The following is a 26,264-nucleotide window of genomic DNA, read 5'->3' as shown; positions in this document are numbered from 1 at the left end:
TCATCCAGGCCTGTCGTCAGCGTGGGCTGAGAGGGCTGGTGGGTTAGGGGAGCAGCTGGAGGGGGGTCAGGAGAATGCACTGGGGGTTCAGCCTCCCCTGGAAGGACCCACCTACCACTGCGGACTCAAGAAACTGGTCTGGCAACGGCAGAGGGATTTTGGAGCAACCACCTCCTGGAGAGTAAGAAAGGTGGGCTCTGGTCCCAAGAATTCTTAAAATTAACAGAATACGAGCATAAAGCAGGCAAGTTCAACACAAACCGAGGGTGTGGCTCGGTGGCAGAGCGCTTGCTCAGGATGTGTAAAGACCTGGGTTCTACCCCCAACAGCAAAAAGAGAAGAAAGGTCATGATCCTGGCTAGTTCACAGAATGGGAGCAGAGCTCAGGGGAGACACGGGAGCGCAGGGCTGGAGACTCGATGTCCAGTGTTAGTGGAGCGTGCTTCTCCTTCCAGTATTCAGCTCTGTTTCTTTTTATGTCCATCCCTTCAGGATAGGAAACCTGATTGTTGGCAGCCTCCATCTAGAGATCTCTACAAAAAGAAAACTTTCTTTATTCTGGGCTCATTTTCTGCCTGGCCGGGTTTGAGTTCTGTGTCACTTACATCACGGTGGCCAAGGGGATTGGATACTGTTGTCAGTCAAGAGTGAGCCTGGTGTCCACCCGAGCAGCCATAGCTCATTGTTTATATAGAAGGAGGCGGGGAGCGGGGGGGGGGGGGGGGGGGGGGAAGGGGGAAGGAGAAGAAAGGGGAAGCTTGCTAGGCAAACAAAAACAAAGGCTCGCTGAGGCTAGGGATTCAGCCATCATCTCCATTCCTCAGTTCAGCAGACTGTAAGGAGGGCTGGGATCTGCCACTGTGTCCTCAAGACCTATAAAACTCCTTCCTCCTCCCTGTTCCTATTTTTGTTTTTAACTGAGTTTCATGTAGCTCAGGCTAGCCTTCAACTTGCTATGTCATTGAGGATGAGCTTAGGACTGGGATAGAATGCAGGTATATGCCTCCATGCTGGGTGGATATGCTTGGATGTTTCAAATATGAATACTGGGTGCCGTGTGTGTGTGTGTGTGTGTGTGTGTGTGTGTGTGTGTGCGCGCTGCTGGCGGTTGAACACAGGGCCATGTACTTGCTGAGCAGCTTGCAACACAGTTGCATTCCTAGTCCTGACATTCCTAGCAAGCGTTTGCTGAATGAACGCATGACTTACACCCAACCGCTGCCCAGTGCACAGGCCACTGACTAGCTTCATTGATTTATTCATTCATAAATACGTGTTGAGCCACAGCTTGACAGGTGGCACTGTTCCCACATGAGGTGATTGACAGCAAGCATACAAGTGGTCCACTTTGTCAGACCTGGTGTGTTGGGGGTTGGAATCTCTGAGATGGACACTGGCATCCTGTCCTCCCAGGTGTATGGGTGTGCACTGTGGGAGGAACGAGGCTGGAGGGGCCCTTTTGGGGCATTAGGTCTCTGCACTTCGAGTCCCCCCCTCCCCCCGCCTGCTCTGTATGAGATTGGTGAGAACACGGGGTTCAGAGAACTCGGAGCGGTTCTCAGCAAGCCTACGTTCCCTTTGCTCCCTCATCAGCGCTTTCTGCTCTGCCAAGGCTATGTCCCTGCATCATGTCCAAGTGCCCTGGCCCCTGGCTTGGCTGGGTCCCCGAGAACCACCTACAGGAATTCTCTCCTCCGCCTCTCCTTTGCCCTCTAGCTCTTCTCTGGTCTTTGTTCCTCATCCAGGGTCTGTTTTCAGTCACAGCCACGGCAGCTCATGACCCGCAGTTTTCCCCTCTGCCTCCAGGTCTTCGGGTTTCCAGAGCTCCATCCTGACCTGGCTTTCTGACCCCAAGAAGGCAGCTAGGATCTCTCTCATAGCCCAACCAGACCCCTGGAATTTAAGGGCTTCTTTGTTTCAAGTTGTTGTCTTTGTCTAAGATTGTAGATCCCAAGAGGGCAAAGATGGTGGTAGGTGCTGGGACTTTCTTTGGGGTCCATCATTGCTTGAAATGTGCTGTGTACCTTGGCAAGTACTCCAGGAAGCTAGATGGACTTGAACCCAGGAGTAGGGTGGTTGTAGGAGGCATGCACCCTTGTCTCACGGAACAGGAGGGAGCCCGGGTCCTGAAAAGTATGGTTGGGCGTCCCAGTCCCTTCTCTGGGTTTCAGTTTTCTCATCTGTCAGGTGAAAGGGGCTTGGAGTGGCCTTTGCCGATTGGTGTAGACCTCTTTTGGTCTCTCTGTGTTTTTTCCCCTTTCTGGGACAGGGCATCTCTGTGTAACAGCCGTGGCTGTCCTCGAACTCACAGAGATCCGCCTGTCCCTGCCTCCCGAGTGCTGGGATTAAAGGTGTGTGCCACCACCGCCCGGCTCTTTTGATCCTTTCATCAGACGTTTGTCACCGCACCTTCAGTCTGACTGGGACGGAGCTGGTATTGCCTGTGGATTAGCTGGCTGGGAACAAAAGACACCGTCCCACTGGGGACCCACGCCAGCCAGAAGTTTTGAGCCATTTTGTCCACTCCTCCCTCTGGGAAGCATTTATAAAAGCGAGCAATATCATCGCTCTTTTCTGCTCCCAGGCCCTTTCCCTTGCTATGGCCGCTTTCATTTGCTGTTGTGGAATTTTAGACACCATAGCCTGGGGTTTGTGATGGTCGTTCAGTGGGTAAGAGGGCTTGCTGTGCAAGCATGGGATCCTGAGTTCAGTCCTGTGTCCATGGGTGGGTGGAGCCAGGTGTGGCTGCGCGTGGACCTCGGCCCCTGGTACTGTGTGGGCAGAGACAGGAAGATCGTTGGGGCTTGTCGGTTGCCAGCCTAGCTGGTTCCCTGAGAGACTCTGTCTCAAGAGAATAAAGCAGAATATTGGCCTCCAAACATGGCATGTGGGCTCATGCACCCATATACGTGACATGTGCATACATCATAACACACACATACACACACGTGCATACACACATGAACTTGCATCCCACAAAGATACTCAACCTTAAAGGAAGATTGGGTAGGTCTGGATCAAATCCTGGTTCTAGTTATATTTCTCTATTCCAGAAATAAGGGGTCATTTGTGTTCATCACAAAACATCACACTTAGAAGGGTTATAAATAACAGAGACTTGTTTGGTTCCAGATTTGGAAGCTACAGAGTCAAAGATCAAGGCGTCGACAGCTTCAGTGTCTGGTGACACTCATTCCTCCCACCCAGCCTTCTTCTCACTATTACCTCATAGGTTGAAAGGGCAGTGGAGACTCAGTTAGCTCAGGTTGGCCCTGAAGTCTGTTATGTAGCTAAGGACGACTGTGAACTAATTCTCCTACTCCTACCTCCTGACTGCTGGCGGTGGGGTTCCAGGCATGCACCCACTATGCCTGGTTTGTGTGGTGTTGAGGATTGGACTCAGGACTTTGTGTGTGCTAGGCAAGCCCTCCACCAACAGAGCTACATCCCCAGCCCTGCCCCAGGGAGTCTTTTATAAGGGCATGAATCCTGTTAATTAATGTGATTACCCTTAAAATACTTCCCAGAGGCCCACGCCCTAACACCCTCATTCAAGGGTTAAGATTTCAAAATAGATATTTGGGGAAGGGTGTAAACACTCAGACCATAGGAGGAGAAGAGCAGATCATGGGTGGACAGCCAGTGACAGGAAGTTTATCTGTGGCAGCCACCCAGATGGTACTGAGTGAAGCTCACATGCATCTTGCCAGAGAGGACCCCTACACACACACACACACACACACACATACACACACACACACACACTCTGTGCTGTCAGGATTGAGGGACAGGGCCCCACTGGAACTTCCCACTATAGTATTTTGACAGGAGTTTGTGGCACTACGTATTAGAAAAACAAACAAACAAACAAAAAAAACCCAAAAACAACCTAAGCCGGGAGGTGGTGGTGCACACCTTTAATTCCAACACCTGGGAGGCAGGGGCAGGTGGATCTCTGTGAGTTCGAGGCCAGCCTGGTCTACAAGAGCTAGCTCCAGGATAGGCTCCAAAGCTATAGAGAAACTCTATCTTGAAAAACTAGAAGAAAAAAAAGAAAAAAAACAAATCTAGCAGCTCGGATGAGGAGTAGAACGGCAGGCTTGGTTTTAATTATGACGTAGGTATGAGATTTATTCGTGCATGCACACTGCTACCCAGTGTGTGTTGGGCTCTGCTGTGTGTCAGGGTTAGAGGAGGTAGGGGCACAGCGCTGGAGAAGGCACAGAAGGTTCTCAGGAACTTAGAAGAAAGAGGGGCAACAAGAAGTAGAACACGTAGGACAGTAAATCCTGCCTCTAGCAATGGCAGACTAGTTTGCTGACATCTAACTCTATGACCAAGAATGCGTAGAGACTACGAATAAAATGTATGACCGTCTGACGGCAGTAGGGAGGAACTAGAACACGACAGATGGAGAGAGGAAAGATCTTCGAAAGAAAAAAGCAAGGAGGGTGAGACAGCTTAGCTGGTAGATGCCTGCTGCCAAGCCTGATGGTCTGAGTTCAATTCCCAGGATCCAAATGGTGGAGGGAGAGAACTGACTTCCTGCAAACTGTGTGAGAACACACACAGGCACCTACACAGACGCACGCACACACACACACACACACACACACACAAGCAAGGGGTAAACTTTAAAATATAATAACAAATTCAAAAAGAAAGTATATTCTTTTTGTTGTTGTTGTTTTCAAGACAGGATTTCTCTCTGTAGCTTTGGAGCCTGTCCCAGAATTGGCTCTGTAGACCAGGCTGGCCTCGAACTCACAAAGATCCGTCTGCCTCTGCCTCCCAAGTGTTGGGATTAAGGGTGTGCACCATCATCACTTGGCTAGAAAGTATATTCTTGAATATGGTATGTTAAGCAACCTGAACACACTGCCCAGCTTGAGGTGCTGTCTGGGGCTGCAGAAACAGAGACCCGAGTTTGGGGTTACTAAAAAGGCTAAAAGCCAACAGGGAAGGTTCTAGACAGGAAGCAGTCATAGAAATTCTTCCAACAGACCTCCTCAGAACCTCAGTGGTTCCTAAGTTGTCATATGCAGGAAAAGGCCCTAGGTCCCCACATCCAGCCAGAAGCAGCAGCTGAGGCAGAAGTCTAAGCTATCTCCTGAGCAGAGTTCGCAAGAAAGTTCCACCAAGTCAAAGGGGCCTACGGTCATCAACTGAGGTCGTCATCTGAGGTCTTCTAAAACCCCAGTGGGGCCTTACTTCAAGACTGAGTCCAAGGCTAAGGGGTACACCCTCAGACTCAAGGCATGACAAAGCCTGAAGTTCACCTTCCACAAGATCCAAGTGATCCACTGTGAATGTAACTGCCTGTTAAAACAGGACTCGACAATCTTTATAGGAAATTTTAAAGAATCATATCCACAAGAACATCATCCACAAGACCCATGATATCTGATATATAATAGACACAGGGGCTGGAGAGATGGCTCAGCTGCTACGAGAACTTGCTGCTCTTCCCGAGGACCCAGGTTTAGTTCCCAGCACCCACAACTCACAACTGTCTATAACTCTGGCTCTAGGGGATCCAGTGTCCTCTCGGGTATCGCTTAGGCACTGCGTGCATGCGGTGTACATGCATACAGTCAGGTACACACATATGCACATTAAATAAAGATGTCTAAAACAATTAGTAGACATTATCCACAGTGTCTAGTAGAAAGTAAAAATTACCAATGCCAGCATCGGGCTCACAGATAATTCAAATGTGGGTGGGGGGAGAATCAAAAGTAAATATTGAAAGGAAAATTATAATCAAACCATAAAATAGAGCATATCTGTGGTTTATTAGATTAGAGAGGGTTCTGAAATCTGATTTTTTTAAAACATTTTTATTAATTTATTTTTATTATGTATACAATATTCTGTCTGTGTGTATGCCCGCAGGCCAGAAGAGGGCACCAGACCCCATTACAGATGGCTGTGAGCCACCATGTGGTTGCTGGGAATTGAACTCAGGACCTTTGGAAGAGCAGGCAATGCTCTTAACCGCTGAGCCATCTCTCCAGCCCTGAAATCTGATTTTTTAATTATTATTATTAGTAGTAGTATTTTTGATCTTCTGAAATGTGATTTGTCAGGTAGAGGAAATAGTGCAAAGGCTTGAGACTGGGAAACAACCCAACAGGGACATAAACTGGGCACAGTAAGAAATTAATGTTGTGTCTTAGGGTTTCTATTGCTGTGAAGAGACACCATGACCATGGCAACTCTTACAAAGGAAGAGTGGCTTGCTAATAATTCAGAGGTTTAATCCGTTAATGACATACCTGGAAGCGAAGCAGCCTGCAGGCAGACATGATGCTCCAGAAGGAGCTGAGGGTTCTGTAACTTGCAGGTAACAGGAAGTGGCCTGAGACACTGAGTGTTGCTGGGGTTCAGCTTTGGCTCTGGTTCAGGTTCTGAGACAGGCAAGGGGTGTCAGAGCAAGGAAGAAGTCTGACCACCAGGTGGATTGCGCTCAAGTGGTCCTGAATAGCTCTGTTGAGCATCTTTATTTATACTTAAACAGGGTTTTTCTTACCAGGGTCGCATGAATGGCTTTATTATTGGTTCTTATTTTTGACTTTTAAAAAACACATCTTATTTTGAGAAATACATCATAGTCATTACAAAAGCTCCCATTGTTCCCTTTTATGCTTCCCCAAATACACTTTCCTGCCCTCTACATAACCTTATTCTAGACATAGAGTGCAGCATTTTTGCAGGTTTAACTAAATATCAGCCATATACACCCTGCTCTTGCAGCATTGATGTCAGCTGGCAGCTACTTGTGGTGACAAAGTTAAGAAGTAATGGACATGGGCACAATGCTTTAAGGACAACAATATTCTGATGTGAGATTCCCGTCTGTATATTGTGAATATATTTTATTGCCATTGGTTAATAAAGGAGCTCTTTTGGCCTATGGCCGGGCAGAATATAGCAAGGCAGGAAATCCAAGCAGAAATAGAGGAGGAAAGAAGGTGGAATCAGGCAGACTCCATGTAGTCGCCCAAGAAGCAGGAGGTAACAAACCACGAGCCTCATAGTGAAATATAAAATAATAGAAATGGGTTAATTTAAGATTTAGTTAATAAGAAGCCTGAGCTAATAGTGTTGTAATTAATATAGTTTCTGTGTGATTGTTTGGGTCTGGGCAGCCAGGAAATGAAACGCAGTCTCTGGTTATAATATTCAAACCCGCACAATTCTTTCATGCCTGCAAGATAAGATACAGTTCCCTTTTCTACAAAAGGATCAAGGCAGACTTTGATAAGGCGCTCTTTCCCCATCCACCATACCACGCTTCTCCCACAAATATAAGCTCCTGTGTGTGGTAAAGATGGATCCCTCATCACACATTCTGCATTACATTTTTCCTATTAGAGCATACCAGACCCTACCAATGATACTATGTTTGGCGTCCAGGGAACTTACTCTCAACCGCTAACCCCATGTGTACTCCTGAGGCCTTTCCTCTGTTCTGTGTGTGCATGCCCTACTCTCCTTTCCAGAACCGTGACACATGGTTAATGCTCCAAGTGTTGTTTTCTCCTATGTACCTAACTGTCTCTGTTGACCCAGAACAGCTCCAGGACTAGGCGTTTTAGTTAGTAATTCCAGATAAGAAATTTGAGAAGCTTTCGCTCTCTGCTGACCCTAAGGGGGAAACATTTGAGAAAGAACAGACTTTTCAGGGAAAATTGCCGCTGTGGCATGTGTGACTGACAGAGTAAAACTAAAAACTGCCCAAAGAATCACCAATGTGATGAGAAAGAAAAGAGCCCGCAAGCCGCGTGAATTCAGCGAGGTCCTGTACTGTGCAGACCCGAGGTCCACTGGTCCTTGCTGAGTGTGAAATCGTTCTCTGTGGGCTTTGCCTCTTGGAGACCAGCTGGACAAGCAAGCGCTAGACGGCCCTGCTTCCATAGGGTGTGGCTTGAACCAGCTATGTGGCCTCAAAGCACACTCCCACAGTGACACACTTCCTCTAAAAGTGCTACACCCACTCCAACAAAGCCACACCTCTTAACCGTGCCACTCCCTTTGGGGACCATTTTCTTTCAAACCTCCACGGTAAGGAAATAGGACAATTATAAAAATACTATAATGACAGTTTCTCTGTGGCTTTGGAGCCTGTCCTGGAACTCGCTCTTGTAGACCAGGCTGGTCTCGAACTCATAGAGATCCGCCTGCCTCTGCCTCCCGAGTGCTGGGATTAAAGGAGTGCACCACCATCGCCCGGCTATTTCTAGAATTTTCCATTTAATATCTTAGGACAGCAGCTGTCAGTAGGTAACTACACTAAAGAAAATGAAGCCACGGACAAAGGGCACGTGTGTATGAGGGATGGATGTGCTCTGGAGAGTTGGGCTTGACTGTAGAGTTGGGCAGAGGCCCAATCCTGCTTCCGGGTGGTGATGAGGCTGAACGAGAATGGGCCATGCCATCTCTGAATACAGGAGCATGGCAGTGCCCTCACCCTGTCTTGAACTGTGACAGAGAGGACCAAGCGACTTGACACCGAGACAAGTGCATGGGCAGGGCCTGCAGGCCTTAGCCGTCATCAAGGCCAAGGTTGTGATGACTTCCTGTTCTGTCTTTCCTTCCAGAACCTGATGTCTTCCTCATCTTCAGCCAGGGGATGCAGGGCTGTCTGGAGGCCCAGGGTGTGCAGGTCCGAGTCACCCCAGTGTGCAACGCCAGTCTCCCAGCCCAGCGCTGGAAGTGGGTCTCCCGGAATCGACTCTTCAACTTGGGTTCCATGCAGTGCCTGGGAACAGGCTGGCCGGTCGCCAACACCACGGTTTCCCTGGGCATGTATGAATGCGACCGAGAGGCCCTGAGTCTTCGCTGGCATTGCCGTACACTAGGGGACCAGCTGTCCCTGCTTCTGGGGGCCCGTGCTGGCAATGCATCCAAGCCTGGCGCCCTTGAGCGTGGTGACCAGACCCGCAGCGGCCAATGGAACATCTACGGCAGTGAGGAGGACCTGTGTGCTCGGCCCTACTATGGTGAGGGGCTGCTTGCTGGCAAGGGGTGCCAAAGGGACAGGGCTAGGAAAACAAGGCCTTTGACAGCTGTGGACCCTTGGCAGTCACTGTTAAACAGGAAGAAGTTTTAAATAATTAGGAAAATTAACTTCAAAGTGTTTAATTTCATTATTTTTTTAATTCAAACAGAGGCTGGAGAGATGATTTAGTCAATAAAGTGCTCGTCACTTAAGTATGAGGACACAGGTGAAATCCCCAGAATCTGCATAAAAAGACGACGCGTAGGGCAACGTGCTTATAATCCCAGCACTCGGAAGGTAGACACAGGGGGATGCCTGGGGCTCCAGGGATGGTCAGTCTGGCTGACTCTGTAAGCCCCAGGCTAATGAGAGACCCTGTCATAGAACCAAGGTGAGAAGGCGGAGGTGGTGCACACCTTTAATCCCAGCACTCCGGAAACAGAGGCAGGTGGATCTCTGAGTTCGAGGTCAGCCTAGTTTATTGAGCGATCCAGAACAACCAGGGCTACACAGAGAAAATGTGTCTCAACCCCCCTAACCCACACACCCCCACACACAAAAAAAAAAAGAAAGAAAAGAAAAACCCAAAGTGCGTAGCTCATAGATAACCCAGATGGCAAAAAAGATCAGAAGTAAACATTGGAAAGAAGATTATATAGAGGATAGTTGGTTTCTTAGGAGACTAGAGAGGGCCTTTCTGAAGATGCAAATTTGTTCTTTTTCCTCTGAAATGTGAATTGTCAGGAGGAGGAGACATTCAAAGGCCTTGAGACTGGAAACAACCAAACAGGGACATGGGAGTCAATGCTGACAACTACTTCCGTGTGCACATGTGTGCCTGTGGAAACAGGGACATGGGGGTCAATGCTGACAACTACTTCCGTGTGCACATGTGTGCCTGTGGAAACAGGGACATGGGGGTCAATGCTGACAACTACTTCCGTGTGCACATGTGTGCCTGTGGAAACAGGGACATGGGGGTCAATGCTGACAACTACTTCCGTGTGCACATGTGTGCCTGTGGAAACAGGGACATGGGGGTCAGTGCTGACAACTACTTCCGTGTGCACGTGTGTGCCTGTGGAAACAGGGACATGGGGGTCAGTGCTGACATCAACTTCTGTGTGCACGTGTGTGCCTGTGGAAACAGGGACATGGGGGTCAGTGCTGACATCAACTTCCGTGTGCACATGTGCGCCTATGGATACATGCTTGCGTGTGCATATACACACACCTTTGCATGATGTGCACACACAGGAAATAATTAAAAATTAGAGATCAAGGTGACTCAGTAGGTGAAGGTGCCCGCTGCCCGACACCTGCATGGTGCCAGCAGAGAAATGTCCTGAAAGCTGCCCTATAAAACACACACTAAATAAACAAAATGTAATGAAAATTTAAAGATTAGAAAGTAAAAATAACGAAAATTTCAAAATTAGCTTGCACCATCCCATAAAGTGACGGAGAACCTGCAAGACAAGGATTCATGCCCAGGGAAAGTGATTTACAACAGGAAGTGCAGTGGCTGCGGAGGCTAATCTGATTTTTTCTGGGAAAAGGCTAACCCTATAAGGAGGACAGCATTATTGTGTTGAGCCTCAAGGGTCTTCAGCCTGGCTAAAGACCTTAGAGAGTGCGGCCTGTGAAGACTTGGGAGCTTTTAAGGCGGGCAAGGCTCAGGTTTGCACTCCCCGCCCTGGGGCGGTGGGGGCAGGAGGACTAAGGCTAGCCTTGGCTACACAGTGTGTTTGAGGATAACCTGGGCTATGTCTCATAGAGAGGCGGTGGGGGAGGAAGTGGCACAAGCATTTTGAGCTGAAAGGAGATAAGAAAAGGGGCCAAGAGAGCCACTCCAGGTTGCATTAGTTGTGAGACAATAGAAACATGACATTGGGGCTGGTGAGCCAGCTCCGTGGGTGAGCGCACCTGTCCGCACCTGTCAAGAAACCTGACAACTTAAGTTCAATCCCTGGGACCCACATAGCAGAAGGAGAGAGAGAACCAGCTCCTGTAAGTTGTCCTCAGACTTTAATATATTGTGTATGTTCCCCACCACCTAAATAAAATGCCATCGATTTTTTAAAATCCTGATAGTATATTAAAATAATTAAAATAATTAAAGATTAATACTGCTTATAAAGACTTAAAATGAATATCCTAAAGTTAAATGACATATCCCCCCCACCCACGCCGCCACATTCACTCTCCAGAGAGACGCCATGGTAACAACACAGGTTTTGCGGGTGGTTAATGGGGACCTTAGTCACTCAAGATCTTGTGACCAGATCCATCTTTGGAATTCTTTCCTGGAAGGACACCCATGTTCCAAGATAAAACTTTTGGGGGGCAGCCTGGAGGCTTGGTTGGCTGGCTCAGCCCTCTGTGACATTGGGAAGATACTGGAGGGGTTGGAAAGCCCTTTTTCCACCTAGTGGGGTGTCAGTAGCCCCGTTCCTTGTTCCTAGCTAGAGGTTGGTTCTCTCTTTAAAGCCATTGTCGGTTGCCATGGCCCGTATTCCCAGTCTCCTGGGTTATAGTGGCTTTTCCCTTGGGGTGGGGTGGGGTGGGGCAGGCAGTCTGTGGGGGTCCAGGCACCAAGGCATGGCTCATGGCTCTCTTCCCCTGTAGAGGTCTACACCATCCAGGGAAACTCCCACGGGAAGCCGTGCACCATTCCCTTCAAATACGACAATCAGTGGTTCCATGGCTGCACCAGCACTGGCCGGGAGGATGGGCATCTGTGGTGTGCGACCACCCAGGACTACGGCAAAGATGAGCGCTGGGGATTCTGCCCCATCAAGAGTGAGAGACAGAGTGGGAGAGAGCCCTGGAGGGAGGCTGGCGATGAGGTCCGGGGAGCTGGGGTTGGGGGGCGGACAGATTCAGAGAGGGCTGAAGAGCTTTCGGGACCGGAAGTCCCTCTTCCGTGGTGTAGCCTGTGCGGGAGTTGAGGGAGGGACCCACAACCCATCTATGGCCGTGGCAGGTAACGACTGTGAGACTTTCTGGGACAAAGACCAGCTGACTGACAGCTGCTACCAGTTTAACTTCCAATCCACGCTGTCCTGGAGGGAGGCCTGGGCCAGCTGCGAGCAGCAGGGTGCGGACCTACTGAGTATCACGGAGATCCACGAGCAGACCTACATCAACGGTGAGGTGGAGGGCAGCCTCCTGTGGCTCAGCCTGTTGAAGTCTGACCCATGCTGGGTGTGGGGGGCCACCAGCAGTCTGAGGTCAGCCCCTGCTCCCACCACCAGGCAGGACCTGGACTCTTCTGTGGGAGGGCCAAGGAAGGCATTTATTTCTCAGTGATCACTTTCTACCAGGGCTCCTCACCGGCTACAGCTCGACGCTGTGGATTGGCCTTAATGACTTGGACACCAGTGGAGGTTGGCAGTGGTCAGACAACTCGCCCCTCAAGTACCTCAACTGGGAGAGTGGTGAGACATGGGGACATCCCGCTCCCCTCCCGGTGCTTGGCTTCCTTTTACCCTGCTCTGGAGGTGGGAAACCGACTTTTCCATCCCCTCCTGGAATGTGCCCAGTGCGTGTTGTGAAGTGGGAGCTGCTGGCACCCTACTCAGTCAAATGAGTCCTGGTCTAGACTAGGGGTCGAACCCAATTTCAGTCTCTAGTCACAGTTTTTAGACACACATAGCTGCATCTGTGTCCCCAGGGCCTATCTGGGGAGGTAGGGGCTAAAATAAACATTGTTGATTAGGGGCTTTAGGATGGTGTGAGCCCAGGCTAAAATGCAGGGTGACCCGGTGACCTGGTGGTGGGATGGACAGAGCTGTATGGAGGGCTGGGCTTCTGTGCTAATGCAGACATCCAGGGAGTGAAGGGAGACAGGAGGTTCTGAAGAGGGCTGGGGGGCGGGGCACAGTATGAGCTTCCCTCTCCTGGGGTGCTGGCACCCCGCCTGTCCCACAGATCAGCCGGACAACCCAGGTGAGGAGAACTGCGGGGTGATCCGCACCGAGTCCTCAGGTGGCTGGCAGAACCATGACTGCAGCATCGCCCTACCTTACGTTTGCAAGAAGAAGCCCAATGCCACAGCCACAGCCGAGCTTATCCAGCCAGGTGAGCCGGTCACAGGGGGCCAAGGCCACCACGGCCACAGGCCAGTTCAGTACTTCTCCTTCCCTAGCGACACAAGTGGCTCTGGTTCTCTCTCTCAATTATTCAGCTGGGTCTGGAGAGATTGGAGTGTGCCATTAAGTCATTGGGTGAACATTTTGTTGGGATCAGTGATAAAGACAGCAAGTATTCACTAGGCCCTGTGGTGAGCACAGTCCGCTGGAGGTCACAGGCATCTTAGGACTTAGAATATGGCGAGCTATGGGCTATGAAAATATGTAATAAATGTGAGGGGGAAGAGGGTTGAGCTCTTGAAAGTTGAAGGATTTCGTGGATGCGATATTGGACCTGAGATTTTCGGGTTGACAGCAAGTTTAGAAGGGCAGAAGGAGGGCTGGGGGGCAGTAGCTCAGTAAGACCTGAGCGCAATCCAGAACACCCACATGAAAAAAAAAAAGTCAGGTGTGGTGGGGTGCACCTGCAATTCCCGTGCTGGGGAGGCAGAGACTAGAGGATCCAGGCTAGTCCACTTGTTCAGTTCCAGGCCAGCAAGAGACTTAAAAAAAAAAGTGACTGATACCTAAGGAGAACCCAAGGCTGTCTTCTGGCCTCTGCATGCACGGTGTGCACCTGCACACACAAAGCGGAGAGAGGTGTGGGAGGGGAGCGGTTCTGGCAGCGACAACTGTGGGTGGGAGGTGTGGATGCCTGCAGCGCTAAAGGCTGGAGCCCTGTACTTTAGAGGGAACCAGACACCAGCCCAGCAGCCCGGCAGCACCTGGAAGCCTGTTAGCAAAGCAGACTGGGAGGCCCCACCCAAGATTAACTGAATCAGAACCTGCATTTAGCAAGACACCCCCTCCCCTGGGTGATTCCTAAGCAGGGTGTTTGACGTGAGTGCAGAGAGGCAGGTTGCAGCCAGTCTCCGAAGACTGAGTGAAGCTGGGTAGCCCACGGGAGGCTTCTGTGGGCTTTTAAGCCAGGGAGTGTCTTGCTCAAAGGTTTGATTCAAAGAGATAAATCTGGAGGCCTCCTGGGAGTGTGGGGTGATGGGCAGGGCCTGCTTTGGGGACTGCCTCCCCTCTGGCATGTGGCCTTGGACCTGCAGCTGGGTTTCTAAGGTGTAGAAAACCTCACTTGCAAATTGAGAATGGATGCATTACCGTTTGCCATGTTAGTGTAAGGCTGGAGTTCTGGCCTGGCCTGAGGAACGTCTCTTTGGCTGGCATTTGCTGAGGTAAAGCCATCTTGTCCAGCTTGTGTAGCTATGGGTTGTTAAAGTAGGGGTTTACCCATGAAAACCTCCACAGAGAGGGAGAAGAAGGGGACATTTCAAGGACCCACCCCCACCCCATGGTTCGTGTGGGGAGCCCTGGTTTAGCCTCTCCTGCCCCTATTCAGCCTCCGACTGTTTGCAGGATGCCTAGTTTAGGCAATAAGACAAGTTCTGTGTTCTGGCCAGTCTCATTATGAAGGACATGTCATTTCCAAAGCAGGGGCCACATTTCCAGAGGACCCTTGCTTCCCTCGGCCCCCCATCCCATCCCCGGGACTTGAATAGCTAGTAAAATCTGTTCTGCCCATTGGCTAACGGAAGATGATTGACATCTCTTGCGCCACAGAACAGGCTTGTTCCCTTTCTCAGCCCACCCCCTCTGAGGAGTCTCTAGCAAGAAGTAGGGCAGGAGCACCCCGCAGTTGACCTGGATGGGGCTGGTCTCAGAAGTCTAATCTGGAGCAATGCATAGGATGGGCCCACATCCTCACTCTTGCCGAGACTGAATCCTGCCTGAGCCTGACCTTGTGGGTGGTTGGATAAAATTTTGTTTTCTTTTGCCAAGACCCAAGTGAGGACTTGTTTGTCTCAGTGCCCTCAGTGCCATTCCTTAGCGGACAAACCTAAAAGGCCCCTCTGTGGGTGCAGGAGAGGGCCTTTAGAAGCAAGAGGAGGTTTGGAGAGGGAAGGAAACTGGCGACAGACCCTGTCAAAGTGATGTGAGCGGTCTGCCAGACCTGAAGTACCCCGTGATGTTGCTAGCTGCTCACCCCATCTCTGACAGGGCCCCTCACTCACTCAAGACTCCTCCCCTCATTTCTTTTACCCAAGACTTCCCAGGCCAACAAAGATGGGGTGCCCCATGAATGTTATTTGATGAGGTTTCATTTAATAAGCAAAGGGGCTTTGAGATAAGTTTGATTCTCTTAGCAGGAAACCCTGTTTACCGGTGATCCTGGCTTAGGATGCTAATGTGTTCCATCACCCGCCCGTCTCAGCCAGAGAGGGCCTGCCCTGTTGTGGTTGGGGAGGGTGTGTGTGTCACCCACTGGGTGATGTATGTATGTATGAATGTATGTATGTATGAATGTATGTATGTATGAATGAATGTATGTATGTATGTATGAGCACATTCATGTGCCTCTCTCCATAGACAGGTGGACCAACGTCAAGGTGGAGTGTGACCCCAGCTGGCAGCCCTTCCAGGGCCACTGCTACCGCCTGCAGGCTGAGAAACGCAGCTGGCAGGAGTCCAAGAGGGCGTGTCTACGGGGTGGGGGTGACCTGCTTAGCATCCACAGTATGGCTGAACTGGAGTTCATCACTAAACAGATCAAGCAAGGTAAGGGGCTGCCTGGCTACCGTGCTGGGCAGAGGGGAGGGGGAATCTGTATATCCAATCCCTGCCTTTCCAGGAAACGTAAGGAATGTGCTTTTCCTTCGTGGCTGGCTTCAGTGTCTTCTCCCTCTCTCCCCCTGCCGTACCTCAGAGGTGGAGGAGCTATGGATTGGCCTCAATGACTTGAAACTGCAGATGAATTTCGAGTGGTCCGACGGGAGTCTCGTGAGCTTCACCCACTGGCACCCCTTTGAGCCCAACAACTTCCGTGACAGCTTGGAGGACTGTGTCACCATCTGGGGGCCGGTGAGACTCCCCTTCCTCATCACAGCACCGTAGTGCCCCCTCCACCTTCCCTTTCTGGGTGCCCTCCCCTCAGCTGAAATATAGGTGACCTACTATTAGTCTCTTGGGTACACTGAGCCCCTTCCATCCACAGGTAGGGTTTGAACCCCACCTTCACCTCCATAGCTAAGTTACCCGCAGGGTTGGTAGAGAGAATTCTCCAGAAGCCTTAGGCAAACTGGCAGGCCCATTCTTGGTCTCCTGCCATCTGTTCCTCCCCACCAGCAGGTGGCACTGGAACCTACACAATGGAGAGGTTGGGCAAGCAAGAACATTCTCTGCCAGCCCTTGCCCTCAGCTCAGGGTTCTGTCTTCTCAAGAAACCATGGGTGATGATTGCTTGCCGTGCCTTGATTCAGACTCAGGGTGGGTGGGAAAAGGAATTGAGGCCCTGAGCCGTGAGCATAGATTTTTTCTCCTGCTATCAGATGCAGCCGTAGAGCTAAGTACCAGATCCATCTGCACTAGGGATTCTGTTTAAACATTTAAATGATTTGGTGAGTGTCTTCTGTGTGCCAGGCGTCTCCTGTGTACTGGGATGCAAACATGCTGGGCTGTCATGGTGGAGCCTAATGGTAGACTTGGTGCTGGCTGGGATGGTGAGGTGGGCTCAGGTGTTCCTCCTTACCATCACCCATTCAGGTCTGGGCATACCAGCCTTTACTAGCTCCGGTTCTTCAGTAGTCCCAAGGGTAAGACCCATGTGTTACGGGATATTTGATCACACTGTGAACCCCAAGATTGTGTTAATTCAATAAAGCCAACCTTGGGTCAAGAGGCAGAGCCAGAACTAGTTGACAGGAAGTAACCATAGAGAGTAAGAGGAGTTAGGAAACCGGATAGAGAAAAGGACAGGAAGTAGTAGGGAGGGACTTTGAGTGTGACGGGCCTTTTTGGTTGGGATAATGGAAGTGAAGCTCTTTTTTCTAAGAAGTTGGCTCAGGAGGAAGGTCGGCTGGTTGCTCCTCGGCCTCAGCAGGTCTTCACCAGCATTGAAGACTCCCTGGTCTTTATTGGTACAATCATAAGATTGAGATCTAGTTTACAACAACACCCATGAACTCAGTTTTCACAGTTCAGTCACCCCAGACTACCCACAATCCAGAGTAATTAGAGGGAGAATTTCAGAAACCGCTCAGAAGCTTGCAATAACTTTTTTAAAGTTTACGTTTACATGTATGGGTGTTTTACCTGCCTGGGTGTCTGCATCCCACCTTCGTGCCTGGTACCTGTGGAGGTCAGAAGACAGCACTGGATCCACAGGGAACTGGAGTTATAGATGGTTGTGAGCCATCCTGTGGGTGTTGGAAATTGAACCCGGGTCCTCTGGAAGAGCAGACAGTATGCTTAACTGCTGAGCCATCTTTCCAGCCTCTCAGCAACTCATTCTTTCATTTACCTATGAAGCCCATTGAGCTAACTCTGCTCTTTCCGTTGAACAGCCTGGGACAGAAAGAAATCAGGCTGGTTGCTAGGAATCGCACAGCAAGCAAGAGACAGGCTCAGATCTAGAAACAGATTTGTGAGGAGGGTGGGATTTGGGGTGAGGCTTCCCTCTCATGTGTCCTAGGAAGGACGCTGGAATGACAGTCCCTGTAACCAATCTTTGCCATCCATCTGCAAGAAGGCAGGCCGGCTGAGCCAGGGTGCTGCTGAGGAGGACCACGGCTGCCGGAAGGTGAGGGTGTTTTTGGAACTGCCCGGGGTGGGGTCAGCCCCGGGGGCTCCAAAGAGCTGGCTGGGGGGCGGAAGGCAGAAGAAACCCCGCAGCATCTTTCTGTCCTCTAACCTTTCTGTTTCCTAACTGCTCCTTCCTGAGGGGACAGTATTAGGGAGAGTGAGGAGGGGAGCTATTGGGGGAAGCGTAGGGCCCCACCTACCTCTGAGTTTCTATAAGGAAGCTACTTCCTATAAGAGCCAGGTACAAGGAGGCCAAACAAATTGTTAAGCGTGTTCTAGTCATGGTAAGAGCAGGCTGTGCAGGGGCTACTCTGTGCTGTCTTTAATACCTCAGTCTGACAAGAGTGTGTTTGGCTGTCCCCTCTGGTGGAGAGAGGCCACTCTGTGTGGATGGCCTTCTCTTCCTTGTCCTGCTCACTGGGGTCTATCGGAGTTTGGGAAAAATAAAGGGGGGGGGTGGGACTGTGACTTGTAAAGGAGGGTATGCGGGTAATGGACCTCCCCACCGTGTTTTGCCACCTCAGCACGGCAGGGGTGTGAGTGGAGTGATGTAGAAAGGCCGCCCATAAAGCACCCTTGGTGGCCTGAGTGCAGCGGCTCCTGGGTGCAGGTTTCACTCCTTGGTGTTTTCCTTGGGGTTAAACAAGCCCAGCCCCAGCTGAGCCCTCCCTGAAAGGCATGATGGTCACAGTCCCTGCAGGAGGAGCCCAGCTGAGGAGTCTGGGGTCAGTGAGCTCAGGGCTGGGCTCTGAGCTGGTGTGAGTGCCATGGAGCAGGAGACTGGAGGCCAGCTTGGAATGTGTGTCCAGTGGGGACACTTGGATAGCCAGGGGTCTTTGTCTAGGCCCTGCTTGGCACCTGGGTGCCTCCCCGACATTATCCACTTCTTCTGTCTCACCTCCTGCCTCTGCTCTGGAGCAGCCACTGCACCCGAGGTGGTCACTTCTCTCTTTGATGAAGGTCTGCCTCTGCCTCCCTCCCACCCCAGGGACCTCCTACCAGACTCCACTCTGCAGCCTCCTGAGGACCACGCCGTCCCCGCTCCTTCCTGCTGCTTCTGCATAGCTTTTCAGCCCTGGTAGCTAAGCCAGCTGCCCTCTTCTGTTAATGCTGACTGTTTAGCTTATTATTTCTATTTCTCATTCCTGTCCCTGTGTCTGTCATATGAGTGTGTGTCATGCATGTGTCGTAGTGAGTGTGTAGAGACCAGAGGATGATTTTGGGGATCAGTTTTCTTCTTCTACCATGAGATCCGTGGACTGAACTCAGGTCACTGTGGCAAAGGCCTTTACTCTTTGAGCCATCTTGCCAGCACCTGGTTATTTTTAGGTAATTATTTTTATGAGTGTATGTGTATGTGCACATGTTAAATGCTTATATGTGTATGCATGCACATGTGTATTTGTTTTGAGACTGGGAACCCCCAGTAAGTTAGGTTGGCTGGCCAGCAGATCTGTAAGACTCGGCCTGCTTCCTGCTCCTCACAGCTAGGTTAAAAACATGTGCTGCCTTCCCCGTTTTTTTGAAATGAGTTCTGGGGATCTGAACTCAGGTCTCCATGCTTGCATAGTAAGCGTTCTACCAACTAAGCAATCTCTCCAACCCCTGATTAGTTTTGGTTTTGTTTTCCTTTTCTCAGTACTGGGGACTGAACCCAAGGCCCCACACATGCTAGAAGTCTGTCCTTGCCACTGAGGCATATATGTCCAGCCCCTGCACTTCTTGGTTAAAAAGCTACGTATTTATCAGAGCCAGGCCTTAGACAGGGCTATCAGCTGTCTGCAGCAGTGCGCCTGCCGGGTCCAACAGTTGTTGGTCATGGTAGGGAGAGCTGAGAGTAGTCGGAGGCAGAACATACTACAGGCACTGATCTCCAGAGCCAAAGTAGTCCCCTCTGTCCTGCACATACCCAGCCATATCCTGATGTCACTGCTGCACAAACACTGGCAGCTGAGGGTGAAGTCCTCCTCCCATAGCCACCCCCCTCCTGTCTTTTCTCTCGAGCCAGGGTTGGACGTGGCATAGCCCATCCTGCTACTGGCTGGGAGAGGACCAAGTGACCTACAGTGATGCCCGGCGGCTGTGTACCGACCATGGCTCTCAGCTGGTCACCATCACCAACAGGTAGAGAGGACGGACAGAAGTCCCGGCCAGCCCTCTCCTGTGACCCTGCCTGAGTCCTGTGAGCCCCAGTGGGCTGATGTCTTGTTACAAGAAAGAGTTATGTGGTTAAGGACCTTATGGTAGAGAAGGAGGGGGTGGGTGCAGGTTTGGGCTGGATGCCCAAGAAATAAAAGTATGGATAATAGAAAGAGCCCAAATACTCTGTGAGTTCATAGGTACCCCTATTTTCCAGGGCACATTACTGACCATGCCAAGTACCTGAGTTTCTGGGTGGGGTGTCAGGCCTGTGGTCTGGAGCTTAGGGGAAGCTCCTAGTGAGTGACCTGCCTTAACTGGTTTGTTTCTGAAGATTTGAGCAGGCCTTCGTCAGCAGCCTCATCTATAACTGGGAGGGCGAGTACTTCTGGACAGCCCTGCAAGACCTCAATGGCACGGGCTCCTTCCGCTGGCTCAGTGGGGATGAAGTCATATACACCCATTGGAACCGAGACCAGCCTGGTGAGCCATTAACCCCATATGGCTGACAGGAAGCAGGGGCTGAGGTAGACCCATAGCTGCGTCAGTACCTAGTGCAAGGCCTTCCCAGTCAGCTGTTCATTTGTACCATGTGACCCGTTAGCCCTGGAGCCTGCGGGCCTGCTCAGACCCTTGGCACTGCTGTTTGCTAGCTGAACCTCCTCTGTTTCTTCATCTTCACATGGGGATGATGGTACATTGCTTATAGAGTTGGTTGTAGTGAGGCTTATATATATTTAACCCATGGAAAGGGATCACCTATGTATGTGCACACAATAGTGAACATGATACAGATACTTGCTATATGTACAACAATGATGTATTTCACATTTATTATCTTTTTTAGAGAAAGGGTCTCACTATGTAGCTCAGACTGACCTTGCAGAAATCCTCCTGCCTCAGCCCCCTGAGTACTGGGGTTATAGGTGTGTACCACTACTCCCAGTTTCGGTATCATTCTTAGCCTTCCTATAACCTGATGGGGTACATAGCGAGATAGGCTCAGAATGGCTAGGTATCCCCTACACAGCCATGGAACTGGGACTGTGCTTCATGCCTTCCCCTCATTTGGGTGCTGGCCCCCAGAGCTCGTCCCTGTAGAGATAAGCTGTTTCTCCCTTTCAGGGTACAGGCGTGGGGGCTGTGTGGCTCTGGCCACGGGCAGTGCCATGGGACTATGGGAGGTGAAGAACTGCACGTCATTCCGGGCTCGCTACATCTGCCGGCAGAGCCTGGGCACGCCAGTGACACCAGAGTTGCCTGGGCCGGACCCCATACCCAGCCTCACTGGCTCCTGTCCCCAGGGCTGGGCCTCAGACCCCAAACTTCGACACTGCTATAAGGTGGGATACTCCAGCTGGCGTGGTGGAGGGCAGCGGGGGGGGGGGGGGGACAAGAACACCGAGGCAGCCCAGCCGGGAGGACCTGGGGATGGACTGTCGTGACCCTGGGGTTCCAGTCTAGACTACAGACCAGAGTAACTGCTGATGAGGAATTTGTCAGTGGGTTCTGAGGCCTGATGCGTAGTAGGTGCTTAACAGATGGGAAGGGCTGAAGGAGCCGGACCCCAGCGTGTTCTTCGGGGTTCCCTGGGAACACTGACAAGAGAATCTGCTAGTGTAGCACGTACAAGGCCCTGGGCTCTGTCCCTAGTGCATCTCCGGCTGCCATGCGGAGGTTGGGATTCGGAAGGTCTGGGTAGGGCCTGGTAATTTGACAAGCTTGGGAACCACCAATTTGCTTTGTTGTTTCAGATTTTTGTGTTTGTTTTTGAGACAGGGTCCTGCTCTGTAGCTCAGGCCTCTAGCTCTTGACAATCCTGCTTCAGCCTCTCAAGTGCTGATACAGCCTTAAGCCACTATGCCCAGCCTGGCCTCAAACTCACCATATAGTTAAGGAAAACCTTGACCTATGACCTTTGCCTCTATTTCCCAAGTACTAGGTTTGTATGCTTGTGCCATGATGCCTGGCTTCTGAGGCCTTTTCTTACATACAGAAACTCAAGTCCAGTGGGGGAGGCGGAGCCTGTCCTCAGTCAGTTGTGGCTCTGCTTGGGTTAGAGCTTAACCCCCAATTTGAGGATGAGGTACAGAGGGGCTCTTGCCAGGAGCTGACAGTGTCACCTTCCTTCCTGAGATAGGATTGTCTTTAGCTATCGTTTGTCTGGTGAGGCCACAGCACCTCATCCTACTGCTGCATTGAGAAGGTGGCAGATGCCCATGGCCACAGCTTAGACATTTGGCTTTGCTTCTTCAGGTGTTCAGCTCAGAGCGGCTACAGGAGAAGAAGAGCTGGGTCCAGGCCTTGGGGGTCTGCCGGGAGTTGGGGGCCCAGCTGCTGAGTCTGGCCAGCTATGAGGAGGAACATTTTGTGGCCAACCTGCTCAACAAGATCTTTGGGTATTGAATGGGTGTGGTGGCCTGCACTTGGGTGGGGACAGGCTTGGTTGCTAGAGTTTGGTTCTGTCAGGCTCGGGGTGAGAAGGTGGACAGATTGACGGTGCCCCCAGAGGGTCCAGCTGGGGCTTAGAAAGGCCTGTATCTGTGAGGAATGCCAGAACCATCCTGCTGTCTTCAAGTTGCCATGGTCTCCTGGAATCTTGGGTGAATGCACAGGGGTGACCCACTCACAGGAGACCCTGCTGGTAACCAGTGTCCTGTAGCCAGCAACGTCGGTTCTTGTCTCTCAGACACAGTTCCCTTTGCAGATTTCCGTACATACTCCAGCCCACCTCCACCATTGGCAGCATTTCATAAGAACCCACCCCTCTCTAAACCATCCTGAAAGAGAGCTGGAGAAAAGCTGAAAGTGCTCAGGAATGGATAAGGAGCGGGCTCAAATCCCATCTTTCCCCGTAGGCTCCGAGGACTGTAATTTATGGCACATGGCATTGTAACCATTTATTATTGGTGAAAAAAACAACAAAAAACAAAACAAGTGGACCCAGGCTTCCCAAGATCTTAATTTCAGGGTTATCTCCTCCTAGCAGTCAGGATTTTATCAATTGACTAGTAATTACAGCAGCCCGTGTTTGCCACTTTTGTAGCCCATCACGTGTGGGCTGTTGGCGTCCCTAGGCACCCTGTCCGTCAAACAGTCTCATGCTCAGCTTGTACTGATGAATTAGGTTGTCTGCCCAGTGTCACGTAGGTCCTTGATGAATCACTATTTGAATCCAGGTGTTTTGAGCTCCAGATCCTCTGGTTTCTCCTACCCCATCCCCCATATGCTCATCAACCTTCTCACCACCCCAAGTGAGAGACATGCCGACTTCTGCTGGCCAGGGTACCCCAGAAAGAGGTCAAAGCCCAGGCAGGCAGGCTGTGCTTTTTGAGTTAAACAGGGCACCTGGTCTGGCTTTCCTTGTCTCTAGGGAGGGAACTTTCAGCAAACAAACAGCCAAACAAATCCCACGGTGCTTTGGTTCATTACTTTGCAGCATGGATGGCGAGGTTTGTGCCAGCCACTCTGACCTCCCCTCTCTTCTGTCCCCACCCAAGTGAGTCAGAGCCTGAGAACCATGAGCAGCACTGGTTTTGGATTGGCCTGAACCGCCAAGATCCTCGGGAGGGTCAGAACTGGCGCTGGAGCGATGGTCTAGGGGTGAGGAGCCGTGGAGGAGGCAGGCTGGGGAGGGGGTAGGGCTTGGTTGTGGATAGGCACCCGCTGGGGCCTGGCAGGGCCTGGCATGGGCAAGGATTTTGACCAGTGCGGGTTGATTAAAAGCAAATCGGGTTAAAGACCGGATACTCACCCAGCTTGGCAGGCCTCAGTTCCGACTGACCTTCTCGGCTGCCTGCCATACATCCCGCTTTCCGTCTTTGTCTTGCTTTCTAGTTTTCCTACCACAATTTTGACCGGAGCCGTCACGACGATGATGACATCCGAGGCTGTGCAGTGCTGGACCTGGCCTCCCTGCAGTGGGTGGCCATGGAGTGCCAGACACAGCTTGACTGGATTTGCAAGATCCCGAGAGGTTGGATGTGGTAGTAAGTGGGGTGGGGTGGGGGCAAGTGCTGGACAAGGACTTTGAAGCCAGGAATTTGGGGGATCCGGCCCCCCTCTCCTTTGACATTTTTGACTCTTCTCTGTAGGTGTGGATGTGCGGGAACCAGATGCTGGTCCACAAGGTGAGGTCCCCAGGCGACCTGATCCCTACTTTGGCCCAAAGCAGGTCAAGGGTTCCACCCCAAGGGGAACTAAGTTAGCTAGCACTGGATGCTACTGCCCTGCTTCCATGGTGTGGAAGGAGGGTCAAGCCAAGGGCCTGGCCCAGGTTCATCTTTGCAAGTCACTTGTTGCGTGCTCTGGCTCTGTCCAAGCCCAGAGCTTTCGAGGGCCTGTCTAGCGGCCTGGCGCCCGCTCCCACCCCTGCGCTGCTCCCATAGGCCGGCTGGAGTGGCTGCGCTTCCAGGAGGCGGAATATAAGTTCTTTGAGCACCACTCTTCGTGGGCGCAAGCACAGCGCATCTGCACATGGTTCCAAGCAGAGCTGACCTCCATTCACAGCCAAGCAGAGCTGGACTTCTTGGGGCAAAACCTACAGAAGGTGGGCATGAGAGACAGCGAGTGGTTATGGGTCCGGAAAGGGCAAAGGTTGAAGACAGGGAGGCTGCTAACCTCTGCCTGCTCCTTTCCCCAGTTCTCCTCGGGCCAGGAGCAGCACTGGTGGATCGGCCTGCACACCTCGGAGAATGACGGACGCTTCAGGTGGGAGCGCTGGTGGGCAGCAGGTGTGTGTGTGTGTGTGTGTGTGTGTGTGTGTGTGTGTATGTGTGTGGCTAGCTGTGTCCCCAGGCTAGAGGTGTCGCTGACCAAACAGGCAGAGAGACCTGTATTTGACCTTATCTGAAGGTGACAATAGTGACACCTGCCTCCTGGGATTCTTGTAAGGATTAGTAGTTGCAAATTGAGGGGCTTGGGATGTAGCTTGGTGGTAGGATGCTTGCCTAGGGTTCTTGAGACCCTGGGTTTGATTCCTGGACTACAAACAAATACTCCAAAATGCCAAAAATTTTATTTCTATAAATAAATAAATAAATAAATAAATCAGTTATAATTTAATTTAGGTATTTATTTATTTTTGAGACAGGGTCTCACTGTATAGCCATGGTTACCTATGTAGACCAGGCTGGCCTTGAACTCACAGAGATCTCCTTGCCTCTGCTTCCCCAGGGTTGGAATTAAAGGTGTGTGCCGCCATACCCGGCTTCATTTTATTTTTAAAGGTTAATTGTTAACTGTACTGCAGTATTCCTTTCATCATTTTTAATTTTTGAAAGAGTTGAAAATTTATGTATGTGCTTCTGTGTGCGTGCACGTGCGTGTGTGTGCTGGTACCTACGGAGTCCAAAGGAGGACACCAGATCTCCTGGAGTTATAGGTGATTGTGAGCCACCCGTGTGTGTTTTGGGAACTGAACTGTAGTCCTCTGGAAGAGCAGTACACATTCTGAGCCATCTCTCCAGCCCCTCGATGACCATCACTTTTAGGCTAGTTTCTGACTAGGTATAAATACCACATAGACTATTTTACAGTGTGGACCAGTTTGCCACGTTTCAGATGACAAAATGCTAAGCTGTTGCATCTGCCGTGGTCCACCTAGTTGTGGCTTCCTGCTCTGGAGACTCTGGGAGCACGTGGTGTTGACTGGTCGCCATGCCACTATCACTTCTCAAACTCAGATCCATGAAAATAGAGCATTCATGTCCTTAAGATACAAGACCTAGCAAAACGTCACTGGATATCACAGCATTCTGTTTGATAAATCACAATTTTAAGTCCTTACTACAGCACGCAGCGATTGCTGAGTATTACATAGTGGGTGGCACTTCCCCATCATAGCTGGTGTCACATTGTGGACAAAACTGGCCAGGACCTGGACAAAGCATATATGCTAGTCCCCAGGGGACTCCAGTCAGTGCCTGCCGTACATAAATTAGGGAGCCTGAGGCAGAAAGACTAGAAGTCAGTGGTGATCTGGGCACTTCTTGGCTGTAGGGTTTTCAGGCATCTCTGATAGCCCTGTGCATGCTGGGAAGGGCTTTACTTAGAGTCGCAGGCCTGGGGTTTCTGGGTGCACTGGGCCCCATTGGTGCCTCTGTTCTGTGGCCTCCAGTGCTGGAGATGGAGGAGGCTGAACCTGAGTTCTCTGACTCCGTAGGTGGACAGATGGCTCTGTTATAAACTTCATCTCTTGGGCACCGGGAAGACCTCGACCCATCGGCAAGGAAAAGAAGTGTGTGTACATGACAGCCAGCCAAGGTGAGGATGAAGAGGGCCAGAGGGACATTGTCAGCATTAGGGGTTTAGGTTGGGGGTATCCAGGTGGTGGTATTAGTCTCCTCTTTGTGAGCAAACCCAAGAAAGGCTGTAACCAAGGAGCAATGGGTGAGCCCACG

At 51.0% G+C, this 26,264-nt stretch overlaps 1 protein-coding gene across 2 annotated transcripts in view; it reads left to right on the top strand.

The window, feature by feature from the left end:
* Nucleotides 1-26,264, top strand: part of Mrc2 (mannose receptor C type 2) — a 55,579-nt gene that overhangs the window by 20,758 nt on the left and 8,557 nt on the right. For both annotated transcript variants that reach the window (XM_041635811.1, XM_041635810.1), the window contains exons 2-19: nucleotides 8,604-9,005; nucleotides 11,633-11,806; nucleotides 11,991-12,155; nucleotides 12,331-12,444; nucleotides 12,938-13,087; nucleotides 15,514-15,702; nucleotides 15,851-16,005; nucleotides 17,615-17,722; nucleotides 19,733-19,848; nucleotides 20,198-20,346; nucleotides 20,989-21,206; nucleotides 22,120-22,262; nucleotides 23,364-23,466; nucleotides 23,701-23,839; nucleotides 23,958-23,993; nucleotides 24,252-24,412; nucleotides 24,506-24,573; nucleotides 26,027-26,127. In XM_041635811.1, the coding sequence (XP_041491745.1) occupies nucleotides 8,604-9,005; nucleotides 11,633-11,806; nucleotides 11,991-12,155; nucleotides 12,331-12,444; nucleotides 12,938-13,087; nucleotides 15,514-15,702; nucleotides 15,851-16,005; nucleotides 17,615-17,722; nucleotides 19,733-19,848; nucleotides 20,198-20,346; nucleotides 20,989-21,206; nucleotides 22,120-22,262; nucleotides 23,364-23,466; nucleotides 23,701-23,839; nucleotides 23,958-23,993; nucleotides 24,252-24,412; nucleotides 24,506-24,573; nucleotides 26,027-26,127 (2,691 nt within the window). The remainder of the gene's footprint in view (nucleotides 1-8,603; nucleotides 9,006-11,632; nucleotides 11,807-11,990; nucleotides 12,156-12,330; nucleotides 12,445-12,937; nucleotides 13,088-15,513; nucleotides 15,703-15,850; nucleotides 16,006-17,614; nucleotides 17,723-19,732; nucleotides 19,849-20,197; nucleotides 20,347-20,988; nucleotides 21,207-22,119; nucleotides 22,263-23,363; nucleotides 23,467-23,700; nucleotides 23,840-23,957; nucleotides 23,994-24,251; nucleotides 24,413-24,505; nucleotides 24,574-26,026; nucleotides 26,128-26,264) is intronic.

Source organism: Microtus oregoni, unplaced genomic scaffold (assembly GCF_018167655.1).
Source record: "Microtus oregoni isolate MIOR12 unplaced genomic scaffold, Mior012 000048F_ref0000485, whole genome shotgun sequence".
Taxonomy (NCBI): Eukaryota; Metazoa; Chordata; class Mammalia; order Rodentia; family Cricetidae; genus Microtus; species Microtus oregoni.
Note: the sequence above shows the minus strand (reverse complement) of the source record. Positions and strands in the feature narration are given on the sequence as shown.